This window comes from Palaemon carinicauda, chromosome 22 (assembly GCF_036898095.1).
Source record: "Palaemon carinicauda isolate YSFRI2023 chromosome 22, ASM3689809v2, whole genome shotgun sequence".
Taxonomy (NCBI): Eukaryota; Metazoa; Arthropoda; class Malacostraca; order Decapoda; family Palaemonidae; genus Palaemon; species Palaemon carinicauda.
Window position 1 is genome coordinate 27,959,338 of NC_090746.1, and position 19,904 is coordinate 27,979,241.

General features: G+C 42.8%; 2 protein-coding genes across 8 annotated transcripts in view; both read right to left on the bottom strand.

Moving 5' to 3' along the window:
• LOC137616382 (RNA-binding region-containing protein 3-like) overlaps nt 1–19,904 on the bottom strand; it is a 370,102-nt gene that overhangs the window by 301,135 nt on the left and 49,063 nt on the right. Inside the window, exon 1 of one of the 7 annotated variants that reach the window (XM_068346080.1) lies at nt 15,729–15,751. The exons of the other annotated variants lie outside the window; for them this stretch is intronic. The gene's annotated coding sequence lies outside the window, so the exon portion shown is untranslated. Of the gene's footprint in view, nt 1–15,728; nt 15,752–19,904 lie in introns of those variants that run through there. 7 annotated transcript variants of the gene reach the window in all.
• Nucleotides 3,967–6,114, bottom strand: LOC137615834 (uncharacterized). The gene is made up of 2 exons (XM_068345524.1): nt 5,644–6,114; nt 3,967–4,470 (listed from the first exon to the last, which is right to left on the bottom strand). The coding sequence occupies exons 1-2, from the start codon at nt 6,112–6,114 to the stop codon at nt 3,967–3,969; spliced, it is 975 nt and encodes a 324-aa protein (XP_068201625.1).

A 19,904-nucleotide genomic window follows, 5' to 3' on the forward strand; every position in this document is an offset into this window, starting at 1 on the left:
ATAGCCATGGCGTCCTGATGGACCCTCCCTACTACTTCGTCCAGTTTTGTTCCCACCCTACACAATTGTATCATGGTGATGGGCAGCAACTGGCGTCAGGATAAAGACGGGCGTGACGTCATTAGAGCAATGGCGTCCGTTTGTTTACGTCTCGAGTATCAGTAGTAGCCACGAGTGAGATTAGCTGTGGAACGGCTCCCAGCTATTCTCAGCCCTTACACACCGAAGCATTAACTCTGTTCGGGGTGAAGATAGCTATGTGGCACGTTCAGACATGCGTGTCCCCTGTTGTATTACGATGTCTTAAAGGGAAACCTTTGAGATACTCGCTCCAGAAGTTAGAATTCTGTGATAACCTGTGGTTAAATTCTCTGGGAATATCTTAGTAGTCTTATACCCAAGGAAGCTACCAAACAGGAACCTTCCATCAGGACGCCATGGCTATCTCACCCAAAAATAGATTTTTCGCTTCGCTCAAAATCCGTTATTTGACCAAAGGAAAAAACTGAAAGGACTAAGAAAATTAACAAGTTCCTTTAAATTAGTATCTAAAACACTTCAGTTTGAAAGAAGAATGAACAAAACGTCAATATCGATTTACTCTTTCTGCAAAGTGAAACCGTGATTCTCTCTTTCTCTATCGTAACGATAGAGCGCAAACTGCGTAGCATAAATAAACCAAACGTTAGTTCATCTTTGAAAAAAAAAAAAAAACAGCACGAAGACTATTCAAAGAATATATTTCTTAAAATATATTCTAAAAAATATTCATTTCATAACTCTTACAGAGCAATTGATTTAAACTTAACAAAAATAAAAGTTGAATGGGCTCAACGTTGTTTAACTTCGGTTTCCAAGTTAGGACCGCCTACATCTCGGACTAGGGGAGGAATAGGTAAAGGCCGCATACTGTATAAACAAAACATAAAATTTATCTTGATGTTTAGTATAAATGGAAAGCTAATCGAAGAGGCCTAATAAAGGCGGGTGAGATATAAAATATATAGAGGAAAATCTATAAATATCAACAATAATTTATAACGTGATAAAATAATTACTAAAAGCCTTAAACACACTTCCGTACACTGAGGGAAGGGTCGGCCATCTTTACTCTATGGAAAAACCAGAGATAAAAAAAAAAGCAAGGGCAAAACACTTTTCCTCTCCTTTCAAAAGCATTTCTTTTGAAGATAGTATTGAATAATCCAACACGGCGAAAGCAATAAAACCAAAACCAAGTACTTCACCAATTCGGTAGAAAACTCGAGGTCATAAAGCGAGTGGAACCAACTTGTCGACAAGACCGACAGAGAAGAACTGGAGATGTTTACAAGTATATGCGGTATCTGGCCGATAGTCGGCGCTGGTGGGCACACCCGCAACCTTCACGGCGATCGCTCGCGAGTTTTTGGGATCTGTCGAGCCGTCGGAGACGTCAGCTATTATATATTCACCGGCTAAGTTTAATATTTAAAAATTTATATTAAGGATACTCGCACCAGGAGTTAGAATTCTGGAAACCTGTGGTTAATTCTCTGGGAGTATCACTGTAGCCAAATATCCCTTAGAAAGTTGCCTAACGGAACCTTCCATCAGGACGACAAGGCCATATCCCCCAAAAATAGATTTTTCGCTTTGCTCAAAATCTGTTTTATAGAAAAAATTGCCATTTACATGGATTTTATAAAACCTTGTCTAAGGAGTTAACTATACTTACATTTACTTGAAGAAATGTTATGAGGAGTTTATTACTCAATAGTAATATTCAAATTATTCACTGGGATATTTCTGCGAGTGATATACTAAAGAACTTTACCTTAGAGGTATCACAGGGTTCTAACCTCTGGCGCGAATATCCCAAGAGATATCATGTATAAATCAAGGATGTGTTAATAACAAGCCTTGGTTATCCTTCCCCGAATAGAGTTAACCTTGTCTCGAAGGATAAGGGATAGAGTAGGATACGTGGGGGAGAGAGCCGTTACAGCTCCTGATCTTAATGTACTACAACTAACACGTTTCCTGTTGAACCATTCCTTTTCTGCAGACCCCATCTTTGACAGTTGCTTGGAGATTTTCTGCCTGTTTTCTTAGCTTTTTGAGTGATTTAGCGATCATGGATGTTCAGCTTCTTCCTTATCGACTAAGTTGAGTACCATTTTCATGTGTGTTGCAGAATTTCGCATCTCCACCCCGTTTTTTTCATTTGATTTGCAGGTCTTTTATTATACATGGCTGGCATGCGGTCGACGCCGTTGCATCATGTTTCCAAATCGCTCAAAACTGCTTAGTTAATTAGTCATTTTATAGTAGGATTATATTTTACATTATCATTCTACAGTGTGGCATGATTATGGGTATCCCAACCCCTTTTATATGGTGTTACTTGTGTGTTTTTTATCAACATTTCCTTAGGCTAGCTCCACCCTGGCCGACAGCCATGCCTGGGGAGTTTACACTTGTGCACCATCCCCTTCTTTCACATAACCTTACTGGTTTCTTGAGGCTGGGCATCCTCCCCAGGCTGTTGACTCATCACAATGGGGAGCTGTGGTCCTAAGGGTCCCTCTGGGAGTTAGATAGTATTTTACATTTGCCCTAGGGTGACTGGTTTCACTTTCCACTTACCCTATATGTTTGGCGAGGCAGCACAAGTCTTGGGAACTTGTTCCCTGTGTCTACTTCTTGTTTACCCATTGGAACGCATTAGACTGTTCATCTGCTCATTCCTATCCTCCTCCATATCTGAGGAACATTGTCCTCTGAAGTTGGTTGATTGGATCCTGCCTGGTTGTCAAGACATCCTTTGAAATTCCAATTCTTAGCCTGGGCCGTCTTGTATGGCTCTCATTACCTTAAGGGCTAAAACCTGCTCTTTTCATAAGCTAATGATAATGACCAGGTCTTGGAAAGTTCCTTTATTAGCTGCCTTTCATTCCTGTACTGTATCTCTCTTCTGATTGTGAACCCTTCCCTAAGGAATTATCCACTATCTTCCTGTCAACTTGACAATGCCTCTGCTGCTTTGTGTCGACATGCCTGGGGTGCTGAAAGGTCAGTATTTATCTTGGGTACTCGATATAGTTGCCACCTTAACCCTCCTACTGCCGCTTTGGGGGAAATTGTTGCTGGCTTAGACAGTATGATAAGTGAATTTGCCCTCTTCGGTTGTCCAATAGATCAACTTTGGAGATACTGGTGTTCCTTTGATGTGAACCTTTCCTCCATATTCCTACCACACTGTCATTGATAGTTATTTTTTTTAAACTCTCTTAATGATTTCTGAGCTGTTTGGCATGAGTCTTTATTATTTTACTCTTAAGCCATATTTTAGCTGGTAGGTTTATTTATGCTAGGATTAATCTTAAGCATTATGTTATGTATAAAATTTCTTATGTATGCTTAATCTTAAGAAATATTTTCTAATGATTTGTATTCATTGAAACTTTTCCTTATATACAGGTTACTGATGAAATGGTGTGTTCAACAGTCACATGTACCAGGTGGGTCAAGTTGCCCTATAGCTACAAAACTTGCCGGAAACATGCTGACTGTCATGTTTCCAAGGGGTTTATTGCAATCTGGGAACCTACTAAATGTCAGGTTTGCAAAGACCTCCTTCACACCGGCTTCCACGCTACTGACGTCTCCTTGGACGTGTTCTCATAAGAGCTCTCAACAAGGTGTCCCTTATCTTCATTCTATGGAATTGAAGGAAATCCTATTTCCCAAGGCCGAGGTGACCGCTGTTTTTTGTCACCAATTAATGATGGTTCAACTCCCACCAGTACCAGTAGATCATGCGGGTGATGAAGTTCGTGACGCTCTGAAAGTCATGAGCCTGGACGCCGACAACATCTCGACAGCTTCTTCTGAGTCGTCAGAGAGAGGATCCTGCTGACCATGGAAGCCTCTGAGGAATCATTGGATGTACCTACAGAACATGGAACACATTCGGGGCGAATGTCATTCCATGCAGTATACAGTAGGGGTCAACAGTACAGGACCTAAGGTCTTAGGTTGTGTTTGCCCTAAACCCTTCAGACTAATGGTGTTAGGTACCATCTGCAGCTGGTAATCCTGTACTACTCTTGATGACAGGAGGTTGACCTCAGCTCCGGAGTCAATGAGAGCATCCAACGCTCCCGATGGAAACTCAGACATGGTCACTGGGACAACCATGAGTGGTACAGGAGCCAACTGTACCAGGTTAACCCGACGAGTGGTTTTCAATACAGCCTCAGTTCCTGCTTCCTTACTGGAAGAGTCAGGTGGAGAAGCTCTGGACAGTGTCGAGGACAGGTTATCACTGGCCAATCCTGAAAGAGCCATTGGAGGTGTAATGATCTCTTCAGGTTGAGGGGTAACCTTGGAAATCGAGATTTCAGAGGCTGCCACCGTAATACTAGGAGCACGCACCTTAGCACTCACACCCTCCTTCGATGTAGCGACATCTTCTACATCGAAGGCCTGGTGTTTAAAGCCCTATGATACTCCTCAGTTCTTGACTTGCTGGGCTTTGCCTTCTTGCTCCTCTTCTTCTTCTTCTTCTGCACAGTCTGAGGAGTACTGGACTCGCTCCCACTTCGGGTCTCCCGGCTACTGGTCGATCCAGAATAGGACGACGGGATTGGAGTAGCACTCACCGGTACTGCTCTCCACCTTGAAGGGGTCTAGACAGAGATAGTCTCCCTCCTAGGGCTGCGGGCATTGGCTGTCTTCTGAACAGGTGATCTACTTATAAACGGCGCCTGTCGTCCACACTGTGCGACATGATGGTTTGCCGACCCACAGCGTTGGCACAGGTTGAGGTGCCTGCGACACTCGTCCATAAGGTGCCCTGATTTTCGGCACCATGCACAGATGCAGGTTTGGGGACAGGTTGAGGAGGAGTGCGTAAATACGCTCTGTCAGATCCAGGTGAACGGCTGGGGGCAGCCATGGCAACCCTGTCAGAATACGAGCCGTGCCATGACGGTCCCACACGATTGATGGCCAAATCCTCTGCCTTCTGGCTTCGCTAATGGGATGCCTCGTCGAGAACACTCAACAGGTGTAAAACATCCTGCCAAGTGGCCTAACGGCCAACGGAGATATTAATGGTGACCAGAGACTGTTCCAACCATCTCGCGGCTCTGCTCGGAACAATTCTGAGGAGCTTCCGCCTAAGCTCCCTCTGGTCCAGACTATGGCGAGGATAGGCCGACCTGTACAGGGAGGCTAACCGGATGGCGTAGATTTTCAGCAGTTCGGCCTTGCCACAGGTGGCACTGCTGAACCTTGGGCCTTCCTACCCGCATCACGCCTCTCTCGATCTTCTCGGCACCAGTCGAGGAGGCGTTCCTTCATGTCGGGGTAAGAGATCTCGGGACTCCCCATGGCCGAGAACGCCTCCTGGATTTCTCCCTTTAGAAACTTCCCGAGATCAACGGTCCACCGGCCAGAGCTTCCTGCGGTATACTAACTCGCACAGTAGGCCTCGAAATCCCTCAGGAATCGGGCAAAACTCTGGCCAGTTTCCAGCTGGAAGATTTCAGGCTTGGGGTTCCTCCTGGAGTCAAGGACCTTAAGCAGATCAGACAGACTGCGTTCTGTCTAGAGGGACTGGACGTGGTCGGTGGAGACAGTGTCTTCTGAGCTTACACTGAGACAGGAGCTGGAAGAGTCACCAGAAGTCTCGCTACCAGAATCTTCACTGGTGGACTCCTGGGACATAGTCATTTCGGGTGTTGCTGGTCTGGCCTTTTGCTTGGCCTGGCATCTCCGCTTGGGAATGGCCCCTGTCTTAGCAAGAACTGCCTTAGCCGTAGCTGCTGGAACCTTTTCAGGCCTACTGGCTTCAGCCGGGTTGTCCAGGAACTGCTCCCCTAGTCTACTGGCTGCAGTCTCTGGTGGACTAATGGGATTAGTTGCCAGAACAGGAGAGGAAGCCAGCAGTCCACTTGGGGAAGGAGACTCCCAGAAGCCTGGTACAGGGGTGAGTAATGGTGTAAACCCTGGAGGGGGCTGGAGAACTCCAGCCACTGGCTCTACTCCAGTCACTGGGATTGCCAGGCCATTGATATTTGGCCAAGCTGTGGATGTAGAAGGAGTACTGGTGGTCACTGTGGTCATGACTCCACTGGCAACGTGGCACGTTGGTGATGGCTCAAAGGTCTTCAGGGCTGTCACTTGAAGTGTCAGGGACTGGAGCTGAATTGCCAGGTCACCGACAATCTGGATAAGACTTGTCACATCCCGGCTCAGGCTCTTCTTAACCTTTCAGCGTTTACTTGATGATGATGCCATACCTACTAAAGGTTGGTGTTTCCCAGGTCTGGGCACCAAAAATGATGTAGTGGTTTGCGGACTGTGGCCAGAGGTAGTACCCGAACTGCCTAATGTCCGAATGCCAACGACAACCCAACGTTCACTACACAAAAAATATACAACAGTGGAATACCCAAAAATCTAGGTAACAGGTCAAGAGAACGGAGCACTGGGCACCACCCCTTGATTTATACTGGGCAAGGGGACCAAGCTAGAACCTGACTTCCCCCTTTGCTTCTCTTGCCTTTAGCTTGCTGATTATAAGTAAAAATATAAGAACATTAGTTGAAAGGGAATATAATTTTTTTTTAAATCTGACACCAGGACACAGTGTGGGAGGAAAATCTTATGATAAATTACTTATTAGAAAGATTAAAAAACAGTGGTTGAAAAGGGGACGCAGTGATGTAAGGAACTGGAATGAATTTCAGTCTTAATAAAAACAAAAAATATTAATTTGTAAATGAAACAAAAAAACTGTTAGGAATACATTACATTGTTTTGTCAATTAAAATAATGAATTAAAGGCAAAATTAGCATCCCTTTACACTCCAACCTCACAAAAAAAACAAGATAAACAAAAGAAATGACCACTTCAGAAGAGTCTTACTGCATATTGTACAAGCAAGAGAAAAATACTAGGTTACATGCAAGATATATCACTAAACAGTTACAAAACAGAACTTTAAAATCCTAACAAAACCATGACTGCAGAACCTGAGGATTTGAAAGACTTAGAAATATTAGGATTCTCAACACAGTCAGCCTCAAAAACAAAAGAAACATTACTACAGAACTAAGCTTAAAGGAGAACCCCGCAACACTATAATTTTATGACATCTGTAATGACCAGTAATAAACTTGAACACTTTCTATCTAATGAACTATCTATAAAGAACATATAACTGTGAAAAATGATATTTTCAATTTAAAATAAATTTTTTAATATACTTACCCGGTGAATATATAAGTAGCTTACGTCTCCGACGGTCGACAGATTCCAAAAACTCGCGAGCAATCGCCATGATGGTTGCGGGGTGTGAACAACAGCGCCGACTATTGGCCAGTTACCGCATATATTTCCCCAGGAATTCAGTTCTTCTCAGTCCGTAGGGTCTCTATCGGGGAGGAAGGGGGGGCCTTTAATTATATATATTCACCGGGTAAGTATATTCAAAAATTTATTTTAAATTGAAAATATAATTTTTAAATATTTAACTTACCCGGTGAATATATATGTAGCTGATTCACACCCAAGGCGGAGGGTAGAGACCAGTATTAAAACATTAAAGGAATATACGCTCAAGAGTTTTTGACAATTATTCAAAAAATAAACTTAAGTATAGGTACCTGATAAGGAAGCTGACTCTGATGATTACTCTGCCTCATTAGTCCGCTATCCTCCCGAAGCCCAGCGATCCACTCAGGATGCTGAAAGACTTCCAGGAGCTGTTATAATCAGGGTAAACAACCCTACAACAGGACCTCATCAATACCCTTAATCTGGGCGCTCTCAAGAAACAATATTTTGACTACCCGCCAAATCAAAAGATTGCGGAAGACTTCTTAGTCTCCACATACAACCCAAAATAAGATTAAAAATTTCAAGAGAAGATAAAAGGATATTGGGATTAAGGGAATGTAGTGGTCGAACATTCACCCACTACTGCACTCGCTACTACGAATGGTCCAAACGTGTAGCAGTCCTCATAAAGAGTCTGGACATCTTTCAAATAATATGAAGCGAACACAGATTTGCTCCTCCAAAAGGTTGCGTCCATAATGCTTCTAAGGGATCTATTTTGTTTGAACGCTACTGAAGTCGCTACCGCTCTAACTTCATGAGTCTTAACTTTAAGCAAATTTAGATAATTCTCAATTAAATGAGAGTGAACCTCTCTAATCAAAAGTCTAATAAAATAAGATAACGCATTCTTCGACATAGGTAAAGAGGGCTTTTTAACCGAACACCATAAAGCCTCTGAATTACCTCGCAGCGGTTTGGTTCTATTTAAATAAAATTTTAGAGCTCTAACTGGGCAAAGAACTCTTTCAACTTCATTCCCAACAATTTCAGATAGACTGGGAAGATCAAACGATTTAGGCCATGGACGAGATGGTAGTTCATTTTTGGCTAAAAAACCAAGCTGAAGCGAGCATACTGCTTTATTAGCGGAGAAGCCGATATTCTTGCTGAAAGCATGTATCTCACTAACTCTTTTTGCAGAAGCCAAGCTCACTAAAAACAGAGTTTTGAGCGTAAGATCCTTAAGTGAGGCTGAATTCAACGGTTCAAACCTGTCTTACATAAGGAACTGAAGGACCACGTCCAAGTTCCAAGCAGGAGTAGAAATATGATGCTCCTTGGAAGTCTCGAAAGACTTGAGAAGGTCTTGAAGATCTTTGTTATTAGACAGATCCAAATTTCTATGCCTAAAAACTGAAGCTAACATGCTTCTGTAGCCTTTTATGGTAGATGCAGAAAGAGAGCGACCATTTCTCAGATAAAGTAGAAAGTCTGCAATCTGCGCTACAGTGGTACTGGAAGAGGAAATAGAGGACTTGCACCAGTCTCTAAATACCTCCCATTTAGATTGATAGATCCTGATGGTAGAGGATCTTCTAGCCCTCGCGATCGCTCTAGCTGCCTCCTTCGAAAACCCTCGAGCTCTAGAGTCTTTCGATAGTCTGAAGGCAGTTAGACGAAGCGCGGGGAGGCTTTGATGAAACCTTTTTACATGAGGCTGACGCAGGAGATCCATCCGTAACGGTAAACTTCTTGGGATGTCTACCAGCCATAGAAGTACCTCTGTGAACCATTCTCTCGAAGGCCAGAGGGGAGCAACCAACGTCAACCTGGTCCCTTCGTGAGAGGAGAACTTCTGAATCCTCCTGTTTAGGATCTTGAACGGTGGGAAGGCATAGATGTCTAGGTGAGACCAGTCCAGCAGGAAAGCGTCTATGTGGGCTGCCTCTGGATCTGGAACTGGAGAGCAGTAAGTCGGGAGCCTCTTTGTCAGAGAAGTCGCAAAGAGATCTATGGTGGGACGACCCCATGTCACCCATAGTTTCTCGCACACATCCTTGTGCAATGTCCATCCGTGGAGATAACTTGTCCTCTTCTGCTGAGGCAGTCCGCTAAGACATTCATCTCTCCTTGCACGAATCTCGTCAGAAGAGAGATGTGTCGAGCTTTTGACCAAGTGAGAAGGTCCCTTGCGGTGACGAAAAGGGAGTGGGAGTGAGTGCCTCCTTGTTTCAAGATGTATGCCAAGGCCGTGGTATTGTCTGCATTCACCTCCACTACTTTGTTTCGAACCAGACTCTCGAAACTCCTTAACGCTAGATGGACTGCTAAAAGCTCTTTGCAGTTTATGTGAAGACTCTTTTGGTCTGTGGACCAAAGACCCGAGCATTCCAGATTGTCCAGTGTCGCTCCCCAACCCAAATCCGATGCGTCTGAAAATAACACATGGTTTGGGTTCTTGACCGCAAGAGAAAGACCTTCTCGAAGTCTGATGTTGCTGTCCCATCAAGCTAGACATGTCCTGACTGAGTCGGAGATCGGAATAGAGATCGTCTCTAAGCCCTTCTCCTTGTTCCAATGGTGGTTTAAGTGAAACTGGAGAGGGCGAAGGTTGAGTCTCCCCAGAGAGATAAACTGCTCCAGCAATGAAAGAGTTCCCACGAGGCTCATCCAAACTCTCACAGAGCAACTGCTTTTCTCTTGCAAGTGACGGACTTTGAGCAGAGCTTGCTCCATTCTTGTGGGAGACGGAAAAGCCCGAAAAACTCGACTTTGTATCTCCATCCCCAAATAAAGAATTGTCTGGGATGGAGTCAGTTGCGACTTTTCTACGTTTACTAGGAGACCTAACTCTTTGGTCAGGTCTAACGTCCATTTGAGGTCCTCCAGACAGCGATGAAGGGACGACGCCCTGAGTAACCAGTCGTCCAAATAAAGGGAGGCTCTGATCCCTGACAAATGTAGAAAACTTGCTACATTTTGCATGAGCCTTGTAAAAATAAGAGGAGCAGGGCTGAGGCCGAAGCACAGTGCTCGGAACTGATACACTACCTTTCTGTACATAAACCTCAGGTAATGTTGAGAGTTTGGGTGAATCGGATGTGGAAGTATGTATCCTGCAGGTCGAGAGAGACCATCCAGTCGCCCTCTCTCACAGCTGCTAAAACAGATTTGGTAGTCTCCATTGTGAATTTTGTTTTTACAACAAACACATTGAGAGCACTTACATCTAGCACTGGCCTCCAACCTCCTGTGTTCTTCGGAACCAGGAAGAGACGGTTGTAAAGGCCTGGGGATTGAAGGTCCGAGACTTTCACCACCGCCCCCTTTTCCAACAACAGAGATACTTGATGTCGCAAAGCCTGTCTCTTTGTCTCCTCTCGATACCTGGGAGAGAGGTCTATCGGAAAATTTACAAGCGGAGGTCTCTGTACAAAAGGTATTTTGTAACCCTCCTTCAGTAACATAACTGACTCCCGGTCTGCACCCCTCTTCTCCCAGGCCTGCCAGAAGTTTGTCAATCTGGCCCCTACCGCTGTCTGAGGTCGTGGGCAGTCAGACTCTTCCACGTGAGGATCTGGATCCTCTTTTTTTACCTCGTTTGTTATCCGGACGAGAGTTTCCCCTACTGGGGGCTCTGCCATGAAATGGAGGAATAAATATTGCAACTGGCGTGTCAAACTTGGGTTTGGCGGCATAAGTAGCAGGTAAAACCTTGTGCGCAGTCTTGGCCACCAAATCGTGCGTGTCCTTTAGAGCAAGAGATGACGTGATATCTTTAATAAGATGTTGAGGGAACAGAGTAGTAGATAAGGGAGCAAAAAGAAGTTCTGACTTCTGACAAGGGGTAACCCTTACAGAAAGAAAAGAACACAAGGAATCTCTTTTCTTAAGAATTCCTGCTGTGAACGTAGCCGCCAGTTCATTGGAGCCATCCCTTATGGCCTTGTCCATGCATGACATTATTTGAATAGTAACATCATTGTCCTATGGAGAGACCTTCTTACTTAAGGCTCCCAGGGACCAATCCAAAAAATTAAAAACCTCGAACGCACGAAAAACTCCTTTAAGGAGATGATCCAGTTCTGAGGATGACCAGAAAATCTTCGAGCGTCTCATGGCTAGACGACGAGAAGAGTCTACTAGGCTTGAGAAGTCTCCCTGGGCAGAGGCAGGAACTCCCAAGCCGAGAACTTCTCCTGTGTCATACCAGATGCTCGCGCGAGAGGCCAATTTAAAAGGGGGAAAGGCAAAGGAAGACTTTCCTAAACTTCTTTTGGTTTCCAACCAGTCTCCCAGCAATCGCATGGCTCTCTTAGAAGAGCGAGAGAGAACCAACTTCGTAAACGAAGGAGTCGAAGAAGCCATGCCTAGAGTAAATTCAGACGGCGGTGAACGTGGAGCAGCAGTTACAAAATGATCAGGAAAAACATCCCTAAAGATATTCATAATCTTTTTAAAGTCAAGGGATTATTGGACAACCCTAGGCTCCTCCTCTTCTGACTGAATCCCCAAAGGAATATTAGCTGAAAGGGGATCATCAACTTCTTCTTCAGAAGGCACATCGTCTGACAAAGGTAAAGTCTTGTACATACATACATATACCAAAGGCACTTCCCCCAATTTTGGGGGGTAGCCGACATCAACAAGAAACAAAACAAAACGGAGAAAAGTCAAAACGACGAGACGGTTAAGCCTGACAGGCTACATCAACTTGAAAATGAGCCGCAGTTAAAGTCGAGGGGACGACGTCACGTCGAGACTGCGAAGACTGATGTTCTATCACACGACGAGCTTAACGTGACTGACGTTCATCGTCACATAGGGACAGAGGCGACTGTTGTTCTATGTCAAAACGAGACTGCGGCGACTGACGTTCGACGTCACGTTGGGTCAACGGAGTCGGCTGTTGAACGTCACGTCGGGGCTGCGGCGACTGCAGCTCAACGTCACGTCGTGACTGCGGAAACTGAAGTTCAAAGTCTCGGGACTGACGTGACTGACGGGAAATACGTTCTGAATCATGTTTGACCGCAAAGCTGACATTAAGGATAACGTCAGAGCGACGAGACAAATCTCACTTAGGAGGTTGAAGACCTGAATCACGTTTGCCAGTACCGTGACGAACCGCAAGTAAAGGATCCTTACGCACGGGAACATGATCGTAAACTTCCATTAAGGAGGAAAGTTTTAACTGCACATCTTGCAAGACGCTTAACAGATCGTGAAGTCGGTAACGTCTGTGCATGCACGTCATCGCAATGAACGGGACTCTCAAACTCAACGTCACGTTTGCGCTTAATTGGAGAGTTATTCTCCGATGAAGGAATACGGTCGGGGCTGTCCCAATGACAACAGCCAGGACGTTGGACCTGTCCTGAAGGGACTAACTTACGCTTCAACGGTCTCGAAGCCTTACGCCAAGACTTTTTAAGAAACGAGTCATCGGATGACGAGGAGAACTTCGTCTCTCCTGTCTTATGGTAAGGACGTGCTTGAAGAGCAACGTCTGATACCTTTGAGGGAACGTCTGTTCGTTGGTTAAAGCCTCTCGCTCCCTTAGGTCCTACGACATTCCTTCTCCCAGGGGCAGGGGAGCCTGAAAGAGGTCTCGGACTAGGCAAGCGACAAGCACGAACAGACGAATCCTCCGGCAAAACACTAAACACATTTGTTGCACTTTTCACTTTATCACTTTCACCCTTCAAAATCTTTACGTCGGATATAAGTTGATTCCTGTCCGAGGCCAGCGATTCGACCTTCTCACCCAACGCTTGAATAGCCATTAACATATCTCTCATAGAAGGTTCATTAGTGCCAATAGGGGGTTCTGAAACTACCACTACAGGAGGAAGAATAGGTTCAGGGGCATGGGAAGAGGAAAATTCTTGAGATCTAGAAGAGCTTCTTCTAACCCTATCTCTTACGAGTTTCTGAGTATATTTATCATACTCCAACCACTCGAATTCAGACAAAACAATACATTCCTCACATCGATCCCCTAATTGACAAGGTTTACCCCCGGAAATTAATACAAATAGAATGAGGATCGATGGAAGCTTTAGGAAGACCTTTATTACAGTCTTTCGAACATTTACGATAGACAGGAGAAGGGTCAGCCATTGTGAAAATTTCAAAGAAAGTCCAAAAATAAAGCCAAGTTCAGCAACAATAATCAAATAAGTAATTCAAGAGTTTTATCGAAGATAAACCAACACAGCGAAAGCAATAAAACCATGAACAAGTACTTCACCAATCAGTAGAAACTTTGAGGTTAAGCGCGAGCAGAACCAATGCTGTCATTACCACCGACAGAGAAGAACTGAATTCCTGGGGAAATATATGCGGTATCTGGCCGATAGTCGGCGCTGTTGTTCACACCCCGCAACCATCATGGCGATCGCTCGCGAGTTTTTGGAATCTGTCGACCGTCGGAGACGTAAGCTACATATATATTCACCGGCTAAGTTAAATATTTAAAAATACTGTACTGTAATAATTTTCCCTAAATTAATTCTGTCCTCATCAATCTCCCGTTCAACATCAGGCTGCAAAGTCACTTGAACATTCCTAAATTCTGAACAGTATTACCACATACAATGCCGTGCAGGTCACTGTGGGCCCACAATAGCAATGTCTGAAAACCTCCCATTGTAAACCTGCACTGATAAGATTCTGTGTCATTGAAAACTTTTTGGCCCAACCACAGTAGTGCCTAAATCTCTCCTTCTTGGAAGGGGTTTTAATAATTCTGGAACCGTTCAGACTAAACTCGAACACAGTCACTCTCCTCCTAACATCTGAATTCACTTCTAGGGCCTACGACCAGATATGCCATTTCAATAGCTCCTGTGAACTATTAATGTTTATGACACCCCTCAAAACATTTCTAAAATCTAGGTAGGTCACTGGTCACTTACAGAAAACACTGACGTCAATTACAAGTTTGGGAAGTGACTCATGTAGCAGGATAGAAATATTTACAATACAAGTTTTTTACCAAGCTGACTAGCAACATTAACAAGTGCAGGATAATGTAGTACCCTTCCAATTATTTTACATGTGCCATGGCTTGACTCAAATTCTAGTTGCCTCTCCAAACCCTACAGGGAGTAGAGCGTGCTGCAAAAAAAAAAACTATCGTTAGACAATTGGTAGGACCAAAAATATAACAGACAATACATATGTAATGAAAAAAAATGAAAAATAAGTTGTATTTTTCCTAACGACAGTATTAATTTTCTCACAAAACTTTGACCACATGCCGGCGAGAGACTATCCAAAGATGTAGCCTGATGATCACGTGCCAGCAAGAGACTATCATGAGGAGACTGACAAATGGCAACAGGAGAACGACGAGTAGATCACCGATCTCACTAATGGGAGCACTGTTTGCTGGATGACCCTTGTAGGGAGCTACATTCTCTGGAAGAGGATGAATACCACGAAAGGTGGGAGGACTCGTCATCAGGAGGAGGTTGTCGTAGAGGCGGCAAACGGGAGGGAGGGTCCCGAACAACACTAGCAGGAGATGACGAGAGATGGACCTTGTAAACAGCCAGCGCATCCACAAGAGACACAGCAACAACAAGGGATGCAGGAAAAGTGTCTCTCTGGGCACCACACTGCAGAAGTTTTAGGACTTCCTTAGAAGGAGGCTCAGCCACGTCCAATGACGGCCAAGTCTGCAGCACATTTGAAAGTGAAAATAACTCGCCTGAGGGCGGGGGCCAAAGTTACCTCTCTTGGGGAAACAACGTCGTCTCTGGTACCCTGAGGTTGCCAAGGAGTTAAATGGTCCACGCCCCTATTAGCCCGACACTCGGAAGAGTTGGAACGAGGAGTTTCGGGAAGAGGTTACGGGGCGGAAGATGATAAGTCCCTCTTAGACTTCTTCCTCCACTGCCTTAACCTCTCATACTGGGAGGCAGACCACTCCCAACATGCTTTGCAGGTAGAGCACTGTTAACATCGGCGCCCTCTGCAGGTCATTCACAAGGAGTGGGGGTCAGTGTTGACTGAGGACATGAAAGTGCCAAAAGTGCAACCTTCATGTCCTGAGGACTGTCAGAGAGAACACACACACACCTGTAAAAGAAAAAGCAAAGAGTAAAGCAATGGCCAAGTCTTTTAGGAGAGGAGAGCGGACACATCTGTTCTCTCCAAAGTCAAAAGAAAAAGTGGCAAATATCACTGCTATGTGAGTGAGTGGGAGTACCCGGTAACCCCTGCTACTCCCTTCCACCCTCCCACTAACTAGTGCTTGGGTGGTTGCCATCTCGTATTAAAGTCTTAATGACTAGTCTTCCAGCTCTGCCGAAAGATAATCTCTATCAAATAGTGTAGGTTTGTAACAGAACAACAAAGAATTTATGTAACTTCAGTTGCTTACGTTAGTTTGAATATGGCTCCTCAAATCTTCACGAGTACTTGGTCCAGTGGTAAAGTAGGACATCAACTAGAAATAAGTGCTTCTAAATTTAAAAGACCGATCAATTCTCTACAACAGTTGGGAGGGTTTTCTTCAAGAACAGAGGGTTCTACTAAACCTGTTATAAAGGCTGACCAATGTACTGTACAATAGTCAATTTCAAGAAGTATTAAAAAATAATTACATCTTAACTTTCATTACAATTACTTATTTCCCATTCATACCAAATAAGTGTATATATATCAACATCATTATCTAAAGTAGCATTTAGAGATTTAGTATTGATGTGGGATCTCATATACTGATTAACAATTTCCAGGCAGTGTGCCATAAAGTGCTTAACTGACAGTAATTCATCACAATGAATGCACACTGATGCACTGTTTCCTTCCAAAACAAATTTTAGGGTCTTTCATATATGTACAATACATAATTGGGTCAAAATTATTCAATGCAGATGGCCTAAGATTTCTGACTCCTGATAACTTATTATTTGCTAATACTGTATTGGTAAAGAGAGGGGAGACCCACCCCTCTATTTCCTTAAAATATGGAACTTAATTGGTCTCCTTACGCCTGAGGCCAGTACTTTACTAATCCTTATTTTCATTGTTCGGCTTGCAACTTTAGCTTCCATGCTAGCTACCTCATTTTAATGGAGTACCAAAGGAAGGGAACCAGATGTTAACCGACTTGTGCTGAAACCTAAACTTGTCACTCTTGCGCTTTCTGAAATAATGTATGGAAGCTATTAAATTTCCTAATATCTTCTAAAGTGAGTCTGAGGTCAAAGTATATTACAAATCTAATATTGTTGCTATGGAAAACAAAGGTCAAAGCAACAACTACAGCTTTTAAGTCTGTGGTAAATATAGACATAACAGTTCCAAGCAGTTCAGTGGTATACAGTAAACTATGACTTTAAAATGAATAGCTTTATCTAATTTGGATCTTTCTGTACATAATATAACTTTGCAATGTTTATGTGCATAGAATCATGCTCTAAGAATTTTTATCTTGCCATCTCCCTGACCAGACTCCTTTTGGTGGATGAATTTTTACATAGATTACGTTCTGGGACAAGCTATGTTTGTTTTACAAGATGGTCAACTTCCTGAATTTCCTAAGATTTAAGAGGAGTATCTCAAACTGCTTCATTTAATAACCCTTAAAGATCTAGAGGCATGAAAACTATGTGTATTTGCTTCCAATTCAAGTATGTTTTATGGAGATGAAAAATGTATGAAAGATCAAACAATCAAATTGAAGATGAGAAACTACATAGTACAATATACCAATATAACAAACAGTAAATACAATATTAAGGTTTTACTTTTGACACATGTTCAGTTAGAACGATCAAAATCAATGTGCCATCCCTTCACAAATTTCCTTGCACCTTTCTTAGTCTTACTGACCTCTATTTTACTGTTGGGGTATAGTTGGTAATTAATGACTTGTTGATTTTGAAAACTGATATAGCAATGCATCGTAAACTACCAAACTGACAAATGTAGTCAAACAATGAGATCATTCCTAAAAGTAATGAACTAGTTAGGTATAAATCAATTTTATCAAAGTGCCCGTTTGACCAATTATCCTTTCAATCTATGTACAGTTATGTCCTTTTGATCAACAAGACTGGATGCTCTCAACCAATTGTCTTTAACCTCTTCAATCAGTTGTCACGCTACCATCTAAATCAACACAGGAAAAAAGTAAAATAACTTGCTCCTTGTCAAGATACAATAACAACCATATTCAAGTGATTAGCATCAATGAGAAATCTTTTCAAACTGCCAACTAGATAACATCCCAGCTAGCTGCCAGAAATTAAAAACTTAAAAGAACAATAACAAAATAATATACTCAATACATTTTCTCAGTAGCACTGTGGTAAAAATCACGGTAAAATACAGTAGTCTGGTTGGTAAAAAGTAAAATGCTTAAAAAACGTCAATTCCAATGATGACTGCAATCTAGATGAAAGTGAAAAACTTTTACGCTACTTACAGAAACTACCAATACATCACTTGCAAACCAATTACTGTACAGAGAGAATAGCAAAGAAAAAAAAGTGAAAAAATTAAGATTGATAAGTAAACTCCTGAAGTATGACCTGCAAAGCAGTTGATAGCATTGCAAGCTTTCAAAAAATAAAAAATAGATGCCAGACCCATACCATACTGTCCAAGAACATTGTGCTAGTAGTGATAATTCTTTTGTCTGAAAACATAGCAATCACTATATTGGGCATATACAGTGCTGTACATGATTAATGGGGCTGCGATAAAACAAATATAGATTCAGAGAATTCAACTACCTACCGAGAAAAATATGCATTATAGTTCTCTCAAGAAGTCTAACAAATTACCCTTTACACTATTAAGAATTTCTCAACTCAAAAACCTTCACCAATTCAAGAAAGGGAAATAAATTAAAAATCACAAAGTATAGCTTTATTTTGCCAAAAATTGTCCATGTACACTTCCAAAAAACAATTCATATTGCAGTTTATTCGAGTGTGTCATATCAAAGTAGAGTACTGTATGGAGATTATATCAGTAATATAATGCTTAAATTTCTCTTCATAAATTTTCTTTATTCCAATACAATAACTAAGCAAATCCCAAATTCTTAAAATAATTTGTAATTTTCCTAACTATACAAACCTAAATCCCTTAATAGGAGTACGACTTCAGCAAAGTAAGACCGGCAACTGAAATTTAACAACATTGTTATAACTACCCATGGGTGGAAGGGAAACTACACTCATCACTCGGTCAGCAAGATGCACTTTTGACCTTTAGGCTAGATACTTACGGGTTACGGTGGTTGAGGTGGGAATTGTAACTTAGTGTACCCAGGTTTGTGTAGTTATGAAAAGCATAAATTACTTTAAAAATATATGATTTCTACCTCCACGAATAAAAGCCATCCTCCTCTAATAGGAGACTTATCCTTAGCAGAGAAATTCCTTATGAACCAAAGATTATGGCTGAATCAGTTTCTCAGGAAATGTCCGCACATAGTCCTATAAAAGTGTAAAGGTGAGGAATCCTTCAAATTCATAATGGTCTGTGTACAGGCATGTCACAGGCATTAGACTAGGCCTGCACCAAGAATAAATGGTGCTCTGTCACAGGAGAACCCATATTCGCATATGGGTTATATTGTTCACATATATTTGTAGCTATCATGAAAACTGGGTTCGAATACATTTTATCTATCCTCTCCATCATCTGGGAGGCTGGAGAGAGACGTCCTAAATCCTGTCTGAAAATTAAATCCTGAATCTGATGTCATTTCCTGTCCAGTCCAGTCCAGTTCATAACAGGGGAAGAAAGAAGTACATGGTCAGTCATTCTACCTTTCATTCTATGCTTATCTCAAAATGTTATCTCAGACGAAATGCTTCTTGCCCCGTTAGGGAGGTGGGTTGACTACACAACTTGTAGAGCAGCCTTCACAGGATCAAGGCTAAAGGTATCCAAGGACTAGTGGGTATACTCCCATAAATAGTGGGAGAGAAATAGTATCTGGTAATTCCACTCATACCTTTATTACCAGAGCTATTCACAAGCTCTTCTTGAATGCTAGAGTGGGGATATTACCCCTAACTTCGTAAGCCCTTGACTGAGGTGGACCTTCAAGCCGTACGCTGGATAGGCAAGTCAAATGGGTTTCACAGAGCCAAAACGAGTGTTCTTGGAGATCATGACCTTGATACTGAGAGTGTGAGTAAAAATTCTTTGGTGCTCAGACCTAAAGTGCTAAGTCTTCTCAAGATAGAGCTGCAGAGACCTCACAGGACAGAGAAGCAAGTCATCCTGATTCCCTCGGAATGCCTCCTGAAGAGAAAGAGAAGGAGTAGGACTAACCTGGTATCATGGACAGCTAGGCTTTGAGTCTTGGTCGCAAACACAGGAACAAAAGTAAAGGATACCTCCCATCCATTAATGTCCCGTGACATACAAAATGCCATGAAGCTCAACAACTTACTTAGCAGAAAGACAGTCTTGAGTGTCAGATCTCTGTCGTCAGAAGCCAGTCCTAAAGGCTCATAATGTATAAGGTACACATAAGAGACTTGAGAACATGGGTCACATACCATTCTGGGGGGCTGAGGTCCTAGGG

What these genes read in the sequence shown, in the direction of transcription:
- LOC137615834 (XM_068345524.1), bottom strand. Translation starts at nt 6,114, where the DNA reads ATGACCACAGTGACCACCAGTACTCCTTCTACATCCACAGCTTGGCCA. An exon ending in CTTCCAGCTCCTGTCTCAGT is followed by an intron (nt 4,471 to 5,643) that starts GTAAGCTCAGAA and finishes TTTAAACACCAG; the next exon opens with GCCTTCGATGTAGAAGATGT.